The sequence below is a fragment of the Corella eumyota genome, chromosome 2 (assembly GCF_963082875.1).
Source record: "Corella eumyota chromosome 2, kaCorEumy4.1, whole genome shotgun sequence".
NCBI classification, from domain to species: domain Eukaryota; kingdom Metazoa; phylum Chordata; class Ascidiacea; order Phlebobranchia; family Corellidae; genus Corella; species Corella eumyota.
This window is the reverse complement of record NC_137491.1, coordinates 2,674,277-2,690,765: the sequence shown is the minus strand read 5'-3', so window position 1 is coordinate 2,690,765 and position 16,489 is coordinate 2,674,277. Positions and strand designations below refer to the sequence as shown.

Sequence of the window (16,489 nt, the reverse complement as noted above, 5' to 3'; positions counted from 1 at the left end):
TCCTTTGTGCCAACTTCTAGTTAGCATTACTTGATTGCAAATTAAATTTACTTTAATAATGAGGCAAAAAAAATTGGCACATAGGGGTTATGACGTCGTTTCCGCTCAAAAACTGATAATCAAAATACGTATTTTCGTCAAATATTGCTCTCGTTGACCCCTTTATCTCATTTATGCCAACTTCTAGTTAGCATTATTCGATTGCAGATTAAATTTAATTTAAGCATGGGGCAATAAAAATGTGGCACACAGGAGTTATGACGTTATTTCCGCTTAAAAACTGATAATCATAATACGTATTTTCGTTAAATATTGCTCTCGTTGACCCCTTTATCCCCTTCATGTTAACTTCTAGTTAGCATTATTCGATTGCAAATTAAATTTAATTTAAGAATGGGGCAATAAAAATGTGGCACTGAGGGGTTATGACGTCATTTTATTACTCTGCACTCCACCTTTTACATAGTGCCCAAGATTTAAACCTATTTTTGCATTTCTAATTTTTCTAATAAGTTAGATTCATTTATTGCGGCCTTCAATTTTTTAGAATTTTAGAACTATACTTTTTTTTATTTTTATTTTTGAACCAAAAAAAAAAATATCAATAAATAAATAATTTACTTAATTTTGGAGTTATATTGTTTAAGATTTAAAATCATCTTCGTTGCCTTTTTATTTTTTTTTTATTTTTTGTTCCTTCATTTTTTCAGCGACCAAAAATTACGCCATATTTGGGAAATCCCCTATTCTTTTCTTAAAATAAAAACAAATGAGGTAATTTTAAATTGGAGCTCTAAAACCAGGTGAAAAGACCAGCCAAGCATAAACACATAAATAGCTTAGTTGATGTTATTTCTTTGTGCCATATCCGCAAACGCTATTTAATAAACTCAGCTACGTTTTTATACTATAGAAAAGTTTAACGTCAGATCGTCCAATTAGTATTTTATATAAAATGGAATCGCGAACAGTTTCGAATAATATTCGAACATCAAGGGACGATCAAAATGTTGAAATTGAGATCGAAAACGTAGAAAATGTTGACGATTTTGAACCTTTAGATGTTGAAGGTAAATATGAAATGCTTTAAGTTTGTTATATGACTGTATTATTTAGACACTAAATTTTACACCATTCAGCCATTAGTTATTTCACATTGAATATTTATATTTTTAAAAGTGCATAGTTTAGGACTTTTTGCAGTTTTTTGCTTGCTTTTTCAAAGCCTAAAAACTTTTACATGTTTTTGCTTCTTAGTTGATGGTCCCCAGCAAAATAGTTTTTTACAAACTTTCCAGCGTACGTTAGCAGACTTTGTGTTAACGACAGATGAGGATAAATTAGCTTACTCAAAACAGAGATATTTCTGCAATCCACCACCTTTGTTTATTTTAACAATTTCACTCGTAGAGGTTACTATCTAAAGTTTTTATTCTACCAAAACATTCATGTATATATTGCATAGCTTATTCAACTGGCAGCATTGTGTATTGGTTAAAACACTTTGCTCTTCTACGTAAGGTTCTGGGTTTAATTCTTACTGCTGTCGTGCTGTACCAGCCTTAAGTAAGGCGTTATTAACAGTATAAACTTTTGTTAAGGCAAAACCATCAGCAGTTTAATTGTTGAGCAATTATAATTTATCATATTCTAAATTGCCGATTTAATTTAAAAGTACTCTTGCATTTTTTAAAGATATTTAAATATAAATATTTAATTAAATACTTTAACTACAACTAATAAAATGTTTGGTTTAAAAGTTTGACTTTATGTTTGCAGCTGATTATTTTTATCTATTATGCTATAAAAGCAGAAAGAAAAGATTGGTTGACAATTAATTCTGGGTTAACAACTTCTCCTTTAATTTATGATCCCTACAAACGTGAAGAAGTTTGGAGATTTTTCTCCTATCTTTTACTACATGCCGGGTAGGAAAAAAATAAAGGTTTAGTTTTTTAAGCCAACACATTAAAATTTTTTTAATTCTAGGATTGAGCATATATTGGGAAATGTGGTGATGCAGTTAGTTATTGGAGTGATGTTAGAAATGGTTCACAAAAGTTTAAGGGTTGCAATTGTTTACATTTGTGGGGTGGTTGCAGGTAAAAATACAAGAAAAAATTAAAATATCTACAAAAAATTGCAAAATTGGTAATTGTAAAACATATATGTTAAGCTGTAATGTTGGATTTTTTAATTAATGCCAAACTAAAAATAAGTTTTAAACAAAAAAAAAATGTAATTTTTTCAGGATCTTTGGCTAGTTCGATATTCGACCCCTTTGTCTATTTAGTGGGGGCATCGGGAGGGGTATACGCTCTTTTGGGGGGGTACTTAGCCAATGTAGTAATGGTAAGAATTGAATTTTTTTATAGTTTTAGTTCTGTTATTTTTTATCTGTAAATGTTTGTTTTTACTTCTAGAACTGGTCAAGAATGGCTTTTAATTATATTCATCTCCTTCTATTTGCCCTTATTGGTAAGATAAAATTAAAATGTTTTAAAATATTTAGTATGATTTTATAAAATGGAAAAAAAAAACTTTAAAAACAAACAATCATTCAATATAAAAAAAAGTACCTTTTGCAGTGCTCAGTTAACAATGTTATAAAAATTTAAATGCAGCTCTTAACAAAGGCATTTCAGAAAAGTATTTAAAATTTAGATTTTTTGAATTACAGTTTCAGTTGATATTGGATTTTCGTTATATCGCCGTATAATTGTCATGGACGGAACTCCTCAAGTCTCGTTAGCTGCCCACTTAGCTGGAGGTTTGGCTGGTATTACGATAGGTTATGTTGTATTTAGTAATTTCAACAAAAATCTTATGAAAGATCCAAAATGGTGGGTTTCTTTGTTAGCCTTTATGGCCTGCGTTGCATTTGCCGTGTTTTGGAATCTATTTCTTACCCCAGTTGGAACTGTTTAAATATTTTTTCAATTATATAAAAAATAATATGTTTTTTAAATTAATTTGATAAAGTTGTAAATTTTTCTGTAGATATCGCTTTTTTTCGCAATTTTTTTGTACTATTTTTCTATGCATGTACTTTTTTGCAGGATAGAATTTTTTCTGTAGTTTTTGCTGCATTAATTCTGTAAAATCAAGCAGTAAGACAGCAACAGCCTTGCCTTGAATTGCCTTATCATGTTCTTGTGCTTTTTACTTCAATAATAATGTATTATAAAATTTCATATATAGTCCCCACTGTTATTTATAGTTTTCTTACATACTGACATTTATAGTTCATTATTTTATACGAGTTGTTACCTAAATAATGTTTTATATATTTTACAAAACTAATGAAATTCTAATGTAAGTAATTCATATGAAGTTTAGAGTTATAATTACAATTGTTTAAAAAATAATTTTGTGTAGTTTTAGCAGTGCTTTTTTTTCACCTTATTACAAATCATTAAAATTAATTTTTGTTTTGTTATCAGGCTAACTTTTATAATTCAGCAGAAGTATAGAAAATGTTAAATCCATATCTTGAATATTATAGCAAAAAGGTTAATCAAAAAATATAAAAACCTGACTCTAATCCATTTCAAAAATTTAAAAGGTTTTTGCCTTTACTTTCTAAATAACTTCTTGGCCAGATTTTCCAATTTGAAACAGATGTATGAAACCAGTAAAATTAAGATGGTGTAGTGGTAAGAACACTTGCTACACCACACATAAGGTCGTGGGTTTAATCCCCACTGATCTCATGCTGTAGCGCCCTTGAGTAAGGCGCTATAAACGGTATGAGTAAGGCGCTATAAACGGCTCCTGCTGAGCCAGAACTTAGTCAGCAGCATAATTACAAGGTAAATATAATCTATACGATCCCAAACTGCCACAGGCAACTCGAGACTGGGTTAAAGTAACTGATGTTACTCTATGTTTAAGTCGCGCATTCGACTTTCCCACAACCAGGATAAAGATATATTAACAAAAAAAAGGTGTAAGTTATAAAAATAAATTTATTCTATCAGTAAACTATCATGGTATATACATTAACAAACAGTGGGCAAAAAATTCAATGTTTGGAGATGTAAATCGATGTCAGGTTATATTGATTTGTAACTGATCAAACGTTGCTTTGATAGTTTTAAGTTTCTCTTCCAAAACCCCTTTTTCTTTTTCACTCTCTCTTAGCACTTCTCTCATTTCTTCCTCAACACATTTAATCTAAAATATAAACTCTTAAGTTAGCCAGTGCTGTTAAAAAATATATACGAATTAAGTTACCTTTGTTTGCAAAATGTGAATTTCTTGATTTTTGTCTTTTAGCAAAGATTCAATTTCCCTTTGCTGTGATTTCTGACAATCCTTTAATTGTATTTCATGATCTTTCAAAATTTGACGAATTTTTTCCTCCAAATTTCTACAATGCAAAAGAGATAAAAATTACATAATGTGGACGAGTTTATTTCAAAATATTTGATTACTTACTGAGTGCTTTGCTTGAAATTTTCTCGTTCCTGTGTTAATTGTGTTGCATTTTGTCTACCTGCTTCTCCCAATTGTTTAACTTGTGATTCTAACTTGCTTAAAATATTTCCTTTTTCCTTCCACCGTGTTTTAAGTTGACTGAAGATAGAAATCGAGGATAAAGATATAAAAAAATTATATATTAGTTTCTTATTTCTTTTTCAAATAATTAGCCAAAATTTAAATTTTTTCTCTACTCACTCATGATCTTGTTGAAGGACTTCACGATCTTGGTCAAGATGAAGAATCTCATTTTTAAGTTCTTGTTTTCTTTCACTCAAAGTTGAATTATCCTCCTTCAACATCCCATTTTCCTATACAAAAATTCAATAAATATTATGTCAGAGAAATAACTAGTATAGTATTAAAAAACATAAATTAATAGCTTTGTTTTTCTTGTAAAAGCATTGTTTTATTTCTTAATTTGACAGGATTTCAAACCAATTTAATATTCATCTACATTAATGTATTTGATTTCTAATTTTTTGTTTTAAACAACATATTTATAAAATATTGCCGTCAAACTTTACATAAAATCACTAATCTCACAATAACCATTAAAAAAAATAGAGTTTAGGCTTTTGTGTTTAACAAATTATAACTTTATAATCGTAAATAATATCAAGAACCTGTGTTAAAAAATCAATTTCATCTTTTAGTTTACGTTGTTCGGTCAGCTCCACTTCCAATTTCTTCTCAATCTCCTTATCTTTGTCAGTTAATGCCTTTGAAAAAAAATTACAAGTTTTAATCATGGTTATAGCAAGTTATGGGTAGACTATGGCAAATCAAGTCAGCAGTAGAAAATAGGTAGTAAATAAGCTAAACAAAGTTCACTTATAAATATTTAAACTTTGGTTTGATTTTTTCTGCTTTTTATTTGCTTTGTGCTTGAAAAAAAATTACTTTAAATACTAATTAATAAGTTCCATACACTTAATATTTTTGGTTTTACCCATAAAAAATTACAACACAAAATGGAATTACTTGTTTCATTTTAAAGATAGTGTCGGTTTGGTCTTCAACTACTTTAGATTTTATCCTCAATGAGTCAAGATCTCGTTCGTTACTTTTCTTTAAACTTCGAATCTCAGTTGTTAATGTTTCAATTTTAATCTCCATTCGACCTCGATCTTGGGCAAGAGAAGATCCTGTAAAAATTAAAAAAAAAATAAATTTGGTTAAAATATAAAACAAGTTTTTTTGTATACATTTTTATCCTTGATGTTGGAAAGTCGAATGAGCGACCTAAACATGGGGTAACATCAGTTACCCTGACCCAGTCTCAAGTTGCCTTTAGCAGTTTGGAATATAATATGGATTATAATTGCCCGATATTTATACTGCTGATTAAGTGCTGGCTCAGCAGGAGTTCATACTGTTTATAACGCCTTACTCAAGGGCGCTACAGCATGAGGACAGTGGGGATTGAACCCATGACCTTATGGTGGCGTTTAATATAAATAATATCATTTCTATCACAAAATCTTTTTTAGAATTTGTTATAACAACTTAGCACTGGTTGGAGTTTTTAAATAATTTTTAAATTTTATTATTACAAAAAATGTAATATACTGTTTAAAATACTTATGCAATAGGTCAAACAAGTTGAAATTTTTTAAGGTAGTTTTTTTTGTACATGATATATATGTTTAATCAGTGTGATACAACCCTGATTAAGAGTTTTTGTTGAGATAGTAATATAAAGATGCAAGTCACTTTGAACTTAGCCTTTTGCACTTTAAAAACAAACATAGCTGAACATTATATGTTTACAATGTAATCAAGTTATTGATACAATGTATGTTAAACAACATGTAACAGTTTTTTTTTTTTTTTTTATGTAAATATTACCTTAACAAGTTTAGTGCATATTAACTCGAAATTTTTATAATTTAATTTTGAAAGATGATATTATGCACAAAGTTTGAATTTTTTTTTGTTTGTTTTGTAGTGGTCAAATGTTAAGATATTTTAGAAATTAATTATTAACTTTTGTAATATTACATTCTGCAATCCACTACTGAAAAATCTGGGTTGATGTTTTAAAGTATTAGCAAAAGAACGGTAGCATTTAAAGCAAAATTAAGTTTATTGGGTTTTTGTAAATGTCAAATAAAAAAAAAATTTGTAAAATATTATTTTGGTGCAAAAGTTAAGTAAGTTAAACCTTATTTTACAGGACTAAATTTAAACTGTGGTAAAACTCAAGTTCAAAATGATTTTTAAAAGTTTTTACTCTGATACAGTTATTTCCCAGGCCCCGATTGGAACCCGGATCCTGGAACAACTTGGCACATTTGGAGACCGGATTGCATTAGTAGATGGAGAAACTGGAAGAGAATTTACTTTTGCTGAAATCAAAAATGATGTCATTGAATTGTCAGCAACTTTATGGGGGTTAGGGGTTCGAAAAGGACATGTGGTCATGCTTGCAATCCCGTTAAAGCCAGAGTACAGCAGAAGATGAACTCGAAATTACAATGACGAGTGCCTATGGTTCCTCAGAAAGTGGCGGAGTATCGATTAGTTTCTCCAAGAATTGTCCGAGAAAGAGTGTTGGTATGCTAATGTCCAATGTAAAGGTTCAAATTATCGACCCGCTGACTGGAAGTTCTTTAGGGGTAAAACAATCTGGTGAAATTTGGGTAAAAGGACCCGGTGTAATGAAAGAGTATTTTAAACCCAAAGGTGAGGACAAATTAGTCAAGGACCCAGCAGGTTGGGTACACACTGGAGATGTTGGGTACTTTGATGAGTTTGATTATCTCTATATCGTTGATCGAATAAAGAATGTCATCAAAGGGTTGGGTGGGATTTCGATTTACCCCGCTCAAATGGAAGAAATATTGCTCCAGCACCCTCAAGTCAAGGATGTTGCTGTCGTGGGGGTTAAGGACCTAAAATTTTCTGAAACACCAATAGCTTTTGTTGTCCGTGAGAATGATTCAGCAAAATCAGAAGAAGTTCTAGATTTTTACAACGAAAAAGTTCCATCTTATCAGAGAATTTACAAAGAAATTGAATTTATTGATGTCCTTCCAAGAGTGGGCCTTGGAAAGGTAAACAAAATTGAGTTAAGGAAAAAGTATGATGAAAAACATGTATTTGAGTAAAGTTGCAAAGTAAATAAGAGTTGCAATATTTCTTAATCAATTAATACACCATTGATTTATCGCGTAATCATAATTTTTGTTATGTTTTTGTTTTGATAAAATTATAAAATTTTTAAACTACTACCCCAGAAGCCCATGTTATATGTAATATATAATATTCCATTTAATGTAAATTTGAAAATTAAATCAATTACTTTAGTTGACGTTTTATTGAAAATTAGTTTATTAGTTTCGTATGTGTAATCATAAATTATATCCAAGAATTAAAGAAAATTAAATTTGTTAATTTAGATTATTATACACCATATTACGTAGTTACAGAAACTAAAGTTTTTAAATCTTTAAATGAAAGATTTTTATTATTTGCATTAGTTTTAATACTTTATTATTTTTTAAATATTGGTAAAAAAATTAGTGTGTAAAAAATAGTAAAAACATGAATAAAAATAACTTACCTTGTTGAGCTAGCTCATGACTCCATAATTTTCGCTCGCCCTTAAGTCCGTCTACGACGCTGTGGAGTGAAGTAACTTGAGCAAGTAACCTTCCTTTTTCTTGAGTCATTAACTCGAGTTGAACTCCCTTTTTTCTTCCATTCTCTACTTCACGCTCCAATTCTTCTACTCTCTCCTATGATAAAAAAACATTTAGGAACTTTGGTTTAAGTATTTAACTCATAAAATTTTTCTAAGGCAGAATATAAAGTTTTCTAAGCAATAAAAAGTAACCAATATTGAATTAAAATGGGTAAAAAAATAACTGAAAAACCTTAAAATTCCTCGTCGATTCATCCTTATATTTTAAAAGTTCGGTTATCCTTGTTTTTTGTTCGCCAACAATGCTTCTCATCTCGGAGAGGAGGGCTCTTGACCGTTGTTCTCTCTCTGTTGCATCTTTGAGATGCTTCTGTAAAGTTTGGGATTGGTTTTCGGTAGCTTGAAGTTTGTGGTTAACCTTAAATTTAAAACAAAATCAATCTGAGGCAAAATTTAAAAAAATATTAAAGAAAATTTTTTTGATTATCTGGTCTAATTAAATAACACAAATACTAAAAAATGGTTTAATGCAATTTAAATCACCTCTTGGAATCTTTTATTTTCAATGTACAACGCTTCTCTAAACTCGTTCTCAAGTTGGTGAAGATTAAAATTTGATTCTTCCAATTTCATTTGAGTTTGTTCAACTCTTAATCTGCAAGTTTGTTCTTGTTGCTGCATTTTTTCTTTTAATATTATATTGAATTCATCACTGTCTATATGGATCATACCACTCATCTTTCTCCTTTAAAAAAAAAATTCAACAAAAATTCAACAAGAAAAAATAATTTACAGTTTAATAACTTATAACTGTGAAATCCAGTATTGAAATACTTCTTTGTAAGCCTTACTTAAATTTAAATCAAAAAACAATTTAACTAACTTGTGTGCTTCTTCTTGTGCCTCCAAGTTAGCTTCAACTTTGATTATTTTCCCTTCATATTCTTGACATTTGTGAACCAACTTACAATTATTTTGTTTAAGGGTTTTTACTGAGTTGGTTAATTCTTTTGTTTCCTTTGCCTAAACACAGACATTATTTATCTCATTTTAAATTTTAGTGTTTTTGTGTAAAAAATTTTTGAACATTAAAACTTAACAGTACGATCTTATAACACAATCAATTAACATTTGGGTTAAATATAGGCAAAAATTTGTAATACCGGCGGCCTGGTGTAGTAGTAAGAACACATGCTACACCACCATGAGCTCGTGGGTTTTATAATCTATAATATCCTAAACTGCTACAGGCAACTCGAGACTGGGTCCATGTACCTGATGTTACTCTATGTTTAAGTCGCGCATTCGACTTTCCCACATTGAGGATAAAGATATGTACAAAAAAAATAAATACACACTAAGAAGCAATATTGCCAAATAGCTTTATTAACTTTTAGTGTTTTAATGCTTAGTTTAATAAACTTAGTTTGTTATTACTTACATGGTTGCTTCTTATCTTAGAAATGTCTGTTTCAAATTTTGTCAAAGCTTTTTTTAAAGTTTGAATAGTAGTTTGTCGTTGATGTGAAACATTTTCAGCTGAGTGAAGTTTCGTGGTTATGTCCTCAATTTCTTTCTACAATATAAAATAAAAATTGCAATTTGAGAAAATTAAAATTATTATTTAATACACGTTATGTGTTCATATTTTAAAAAATTTAAAAACGCAGCAAAATTTTATATGTCAATATTTTAAAATAATTGCCGTCGAAACTTTTAGCTTATAAATGCAATATAAAAAAAAGTTTGCAATATTGCAAAATCTCAGTTTTAAAGTTTTGTTTTTTTACCTCATTTTCTGTAGCTTCTTGTCTTAATTGGTCGTTAATTTTTCGTTCTTGAATTAAGGTATTTTTTAATTTGTCAGCAGCATGTGCGGCCATAACCTATTTAATTTATATGAAAAAATATTTTAAATATCACAATTTTAGGCAATTTATTATTTACTTTAAATTTTTATTTTTGTAATCTAACCTGCAAAGATTTCCCTTCCTTATTTTCCACCTGAGATTCCTGCATTAATGCAATAAGTCTCCTGTTCGCTTGCTCAGCTTTAAATCTTCTTTCTCTCTCACTTTCAAGATTCCTAAGCAATTCCTATATTTAAATATTAAATAAATGTTAAAAAAAACAACAACTTTTAATTGCAAATGATTTTATACAAAAAAATATAATATAAACAAAAAATTAAACTAAAATATGTAAAATATTATGTTAAAAATAAGTAAAATACCAAACACGAATTGTCATCCTTTTTGCTTCCGGTCGCTAATTTTGAGTTTTCTGTTACTTTTGTTTTGATGGTTGTCTTTTTGCAGCTAAATATTTAATTTAACAAAAAAAAAATTAGAATTCTTAAAATGCGAATTTACCACTGCTTAAGATTATTTTTACCTTGGCACCCTTACATTTTTCTTTCTGGGTTGAGGAAGTCGATTAAGTGGTATTTTGGATTTCCTAAAACAATTTACTTTGATAATTTATTATTTGAATAAATTGTCAAATGATTTTAATCTTAAAGTAAATATGGTTTTCTAACAAATCATTATTTGCATAGGTATATTAGAACAAAATATAACTTTATCTTTAAAATAAGGAAAATAAAAAATATAGATAAATTTTACTTGGGAACAAAGTGGACAGAATCAGTCGAAGATTCTGGCAGGTTATTTTCCTTTTTATCACTAGATGGAGATGTTGTTGTGTCAAATCTCTCGCTAACAGACTTAAAATAAAAATAAAAATTTTATTTAAAAACTTTACCAAAAAAGAAGTTATTTTAACTTTTATTGATCCTGGTCCTTTTTTTGTCTATAATCATGGGTTATTCTCACAAAACTAGCTCAAGTCTTTGGTCAGAGTCTTTACCTGGTCCGAGTCTTTACTTGGAATTTGAAATGTAACAAGAGGTTTCACTTGTTGTTGTTTTTCTCTTCTTGCACTTAACACAGCATCTATACTTGATGTTGATATTAAACTTGGGGGATTGGAATGTGAAGTGTCTTTCTGAAGTTAAAAAATATAAAATTAATAATAAAAAAAAGAAAATTGTTATAGATAAATTGAATAAATGCAGGTTTTCTTTAATATTTTTATTACTATCCCTAAAATATATATAATACTGTTAGGTATTTTGTTAAAAATTATATTTAAGGTATGTAATTAAAACATGTGCATAGCTTTATTTTTCTTTAAAAACAAATTTTTTTATTTAATAAAACAAACTTGTGTTTAAAATTTCTTAATAACTTATTGATTTAATGTTAACCAACCTGCATTGTATTTTGTTCTGGCAGATAATTTTCCAACCAATCTTCATCAAAATCTGAAATAACTTCAGGTAAAGTTGGTTCAACTTGGAAACCAAATCTATCTTTGTAATCAACCGATTTTAATTGGGGTAAACCTTGAAATATTTGTTCCCGATAACCTAAATAAATTAAGTTAGGTATGTAAAAAAGTATAATAATTTTTAATATAAGTAAGGTTAAAAAAAACGGCAGTGTGGTGTAGTGGTAAGAACACTTGCTACACCACCATGAAGTCATGGGTTCAATCCCCACGGATCTCATGCTGTAGCGTCCTTGAGTAAGGCACTATAAGCGGTATGAACTACTGCTGAGCCAGCACTTAATCAGCAGCATAATTACCAGGCAATTACAATCTATAATATCCCAAACTGCCACAGGCAACTCGAGACTGGGTTGGAGTAACTGATGTTACTCTATGTTTAAGTCGCGCATTTGACTTTCCCACATCGAGGATAAAGATATATACAAAAAAAAAACATAAAAAATTAAATTTCATGGTTCAATAAAAAAAAAATTGAAAGTGAACTAAAAATGTTAACTTTGTTAAACTTTAGTTTTAAATTAAGATAATAAAATATGAACATTAAAAAACAATTTAAAAAACCTTTAAAAACAAGAAAGATATTATTTAATTGTCAATATTTTTAAAAAAAATGTTTTACAGTAGCTTATTTTAAACAGAAAAAAAGATAAAAAATATAGTTACCTGGGTTAGGGTTGTCACTTTCAGTGAATAACATCAAATGTTTTAATGAAATAATTCCTTGCAGATTTGAGATAACATCTTTCAAATTGTTTAACTCATTTCCATGCACTTCTATTGTTTCTAAACAACTTTGAATCCCTGTTTAAATTAAATATAAACCTTTAACAATCTTCAGATTTAATTAAATGTCATGTCCACAGCAAAATATATAGTATACAACTTTTATTACTTTCGACTCTGAAGTTTGTGGAACATTGTAAAAGTAAAATGATCATAAAATATTAAAAAATTACACTATTTTGCATTTATTACGATCATTTTAAAAACACATAGTTTATACCCTTATATTTTTGTTAAAAATTTTTATAGACTAAAAACATCTTTTTTTTTTTTTTTTGTATATATCTTTATCCTAGATGTGGGAAAGTCGAATGGACGACTTAAACATGGAGTAACATAAGTTACTCTGACCCAGTCTCGAGTTGCCTGTGGCAGTTTGGGATATTATAGATCATAATTGCCCAATAATTATACTGCTGATTAAGTGCTGGCTCAGCAGGAGTTCACACCGTTTATAGCGCCTTACTCAAGGACGCTACAGTATGAGATCAATGGGGATTGAACTACGACCTCATGGTGGTGTAGCAAGTGTTCTTACCACTACACCACGCTGCCGGTCAACTTATTTACCGTGTAAGCAACTTAATCCATTCAAAGAGGTAATACTGTTGTAAGACACATTTAAATAAGCAAGACTTGTAAGTCCATCAAGACAATTTAACGACGTGATTTGGTTTGAAGCCAGGTTGAGGGATTGAAGTGAAGTAAGATGTTCTAATCCTTGTAAAGTTAAAATAGAATTTGAAGATACATCAAGATGCTATAAAAATTTTTTAAGATTAAATAAGAATATTAAAAATAAATATTTTTCAGTTTGAACCAAAAAATTAGTAACATTACAAAAACATGTGAACTAATAAAAATTTAAACTAATAGATTAAACACTATGGGAGGAATGCAGAAAGTCGTGTTAATGTTAACCCAAATTAAAATCGCGATTTAAATTTTTTTTGTTATGCAGAAAGTAAAGTTAAGCTAATTTGAGGTTAAATCACGAGTTAAGTCACAACTTTAACTCAAGATTTTAACTCGATGTGACGGCTGGGTTAAACCTGAATTAACAGCCTGACGCCAGCTTAAAGTCAGTTTAAATTGCGCGTCAGAAAGTCGGACGTTGTATATTTTAATTATTTAAAAAAATTTGGTACACAGTTTTTTTGTAAGTACAATTGTGACTACAGACGCTAGCAGGAGGCGGTCGTGCATGAATAATTTTAAAATTTTGATTGTTACGAGTGTCTTTTCATAATCTTTTAATTATTATGCAAAAAAAAATTCGGCCTAGCAACAGGTTAACCTAGGGTTAGTTAACCTAGAGTTAAATTTAGTTTCTGCATACCATCAAAGGTTTTAACCCGAGATTCGTTAACTTCAGGTTAGTTAACTCGAGATTAGCTTAAACCTGGAATTAATTTAACTGGTATTACGGACAATACTAAAGTACGGGATGCGGGATAGTGCGGGACCGTATGTAAACGTTAACAAAAATTCGCGGAATGCGAACGGAACGGAATTTTTGTACTTTTCTGAGGATGATTGCTGTTTTTATCTAAAGGGCTAAGGGGTGATGTGGGATTGACTTTAAAGGTCAAGAAATGATGCAAAATCAACTATAAAGCACAAGGGAAGATTAGGGGAGGGTATAAAAAATCCGTCCTTTTCCGCATTCAGCGTTTTTTTTGTTAACGTTTACATACGGCCTCGGTATTTTCCACACCCCGCAACTTCCCGCATCCCGTATTTTAGTACTACCCCGTATTACCTACAAAAAGTTGTGACTTAAGTAACAGTCTAAAAACAACTTAAAAATCACTTACAGTTAAGCAAGTAAGATGAGATAAGCCATCAAGACTTGTAATATTGTTGCAGTGAACATTAATAGATTTTAAATTAACGTTTAAATTCGGTATTTCTTTGAAGCTAGTAATTTGTTGATCAATAAGAATAACAGCATCGTTCATTTTAGCTGTTTTCAGGTGAAAAAAAATTATCTGTTTAAAAATTCATTAGTTCTCATATATATTAAATTAGCTTTAAATAAAACATCAAATATTTTCTAATAATTTCTTTTTTTGTTATTATAATTTTAAAAAAATAATTTTGAATTTACCGAGTTTATAAAAGTCGAGTCTGGCTTAATCAACCTGACCAAAATATCGTACGTGATTGGCTGTTGGTATTCTCTGTTGCGTAACAGTAATCTCTGTTCCGTAACACAAAAATAACAATATATGCTTTTAAATAACAATGGGAGTTTTTACCGCGTAAATCTAAAGAATTATTCAGTTATAAAATTTTTAATAGATAAATTGTGTGACATTTAAGTAGTATTTTTTATTGGTAATTAAAATTAACTAACAGCATTTATGTTAATTTTTTAGAGAATACTACTGTAGTAGATTGCTGATTGCGTTTTTTAAAGCTCAATTTTTAAACATTAACCGGTTATAGTTCTTTAAGACTATTTCTACCAAAAACAGTTCTTTTCAGAACTATTTATTATTATTTATTTTTATATAATTCTATACTAAAACCGTTTTACCATATTTAATATATTGATTCTTTTGAACTTATTTGAAAATTGTGTAGCCTTTACTTTTAAGTTTTTTAAAGTAGTTAAGGAAGTCAAGTAGGCTTCTACTAACCGTATATATAGTTTATTTTTAGAATATTGCAGGAACAAGAAAGGCAGGGGCAACAGAAGGAAAAAAAAGAAATGAACATTTCAGAAGTAAAATCGCCTTCGAGTATGCTGACTGTGGTACAGCTAAAATATTTTTGTTTTTTAATTTTTAAAAAAACTGTATTATCCTTTTGTTATTAAAATACAGCATGTTAAAATTACATCTTAAATACAAATTTTTTAGTTTGTTACAACAATTGAGGAGGTTAAGGCCACAATTACTAAATTTGAAACCTCCACCTTGACCAAGTTTGTACAGCGTCAAGTCCACAAGAGTAAAAGTGAGCAAATTTTATGGAACAATGATTTTGTACCATACAGATTTATTGAAAGTTTTAATATGGAATGTCAACATGGCAAAGACCGTAGGAATAGCTTGAAAGCTAAGAGTAAAGTTATACCAGAGGTAAACCACTTAAATTATATTAATAATGATTTTGCTAAAGATAGGTCAAACTGAAAATTACTTAATAATTTACAATTTATTATTTTCAATTTTTAGCTTATTGATCATGTGGTACCTAGAACATACATGTGCTTACAAGGATCAAAAAAAACAAATTGTCCTGCTAACATTAGCATTACCAAAATGAAACTTTTTCCAACATACAAGGTTTATTTTAACATTTTAACTACTGCCTAAAACACAATTGCAACATTCTAATAACAAATTACATTTTCAAGATTAATTTCTATGAGTGCAAAAAAGAATTGAAGCAACTTAAAAACCGAGTATCCAAAAGTTTAAAGTATGAACTGAGCAACTCACCATCATCTATAAAATCTAGAATTGTTTATAAAATAAATTTTCCACCAAGCCACTCACATGTTGGTCATGTAACTGGAAAGGTTATTTAAAAAAAAAATTGTTATATATTTAAATACCTCTATAAAACAAAAAATAATATTAAATTATTGTAACAGGAAGCTGGATATCAGCAGGCAGTGGATAAGCGAATAATTGCTGAAATAGGAAAACTTGTTGACGAAGGTGTTAGCAGTGTCCGTGAACTTAAAAAAGCAATTGCTCTTTATGTTAGACATGATTTATTTAAAGATCAACCCCTGCCATGTCCTACAAATCGAAGATTTTATCCATGCATCAAGGATTTAAAAAACAGCTTTTATTATGCATTTGTAAATAGAAAACTATCAAAATTCGATCCAACCAACGTAAAACTTTTAATTGATGAATGGAAAAAGTCATATGGTACTGATGACAATGTTTTGTATCGACCATATGTGGCAGGAGAAGCAAACAATGTGAAAGAACAAGAAAGTGAATGGGATGAAATTCCTTTTATTAAGTGTAGGCAATCACTTTTATTTGTACATCAATTTGCTTGGCAAAAACGTTTGCTTGAAAGGTATGGGCAAGAGATGTGTCTTTTAGATGCTACCTACAAAACATCAAAATATGCCCTTCCCCTTTTTTTTCTTTGTGTAAAGACCAACGTTAACTATCAAGTTGTTGGGTCCTTTATTATACAAAATGAAACTGCTGATGATATTGAAGAGGCACTTAAAGTCTTGCGAAA

General features: G+C 29.3%; 2 protein-coding genes across 3 annotated transcripts; one reads left to right on the top strand and one right to left on the bottom strand.

The window, feature by feature from the left end:
- The first annotated feature begins 843 nt into the window (after positions 1-843).
- Positions 844-3,417, top strand: LOC145742148 (rhomboid-related protein 2-like). Its single transcript, XM_082559915.1, has 7 exons — positions 844-1,070; positions 1,258-1,412; positions 1,780-1,928; positions 1,990-2,102; positions 2,252-2,352; positions 2,424-2,478; positions 2,681-3,417. Exons 1-7 carry the CDS (start codon positions 956-958, stop codon positions 2,926-2,928), a joined length of 936 nt encoding a protein of 311 aa, XP_082416041.1. The 5' UTR covers positions 844-955; the 3' UTR covers positions 2,929-3,417.
- Positions 3,418-3,956: 539 nt separating this feature from the next.
- Positions 3,957-14,431, bottom strand: LOC145742781 (leucine-rich repeat and coiled-coil domain-containing protein 1-like). 2 transcript variants are annotated; one of them, XM_082560579.1, is made up of 22 exons: positions 14,379-14,431; positions 14,086-14,259; positions 12,839-13,028; positions 12,149-12,286; positions 11,404-11,561; positions 11,000-11,137; positions 10,756-10,856; positions 10,526-10,588; positions 10,365-10,449; positions 10,106-10,228; positions 9,922-10,017; positions 9,573-9,707; positions 9,015-9,154; positions 8,675-8,876; positions 8,364-8,549; positions 8,051-8,225; positions 5,467-5,630; positions 5,109-5,204; positions 4,681-4,793; positions 4,441-4,578; positions 4,237-4,372; positions 3,957-4,176 (listed from the first exon to the last, which is right to left on the bottom strand). In XM_082560579.1, exons 2-22 carry the CDS (start codon positions 14,227-14,229, stop codon positions 4,051-4,053), a joined length of 2,847 nt encoding a protein of 948 aa, XP_082416705.1. In that variant the 5' UTR covers positions 14,230-14,259; positions 14,379-14,431; the 3' UTR covers positions 3,957-4,050. The 2 variants fall into 2 exon arrangements, with proteins under 2 accessions (XP_082416705.1, XP_082416704.1); XM_082560578.1 differs by having other exon boundaries at positions 14,086-14,234; positions 14,379-14,413.
- Between the last annotated feature and the right edge of the window lie 2,058 nt (positions 14,432-16,489).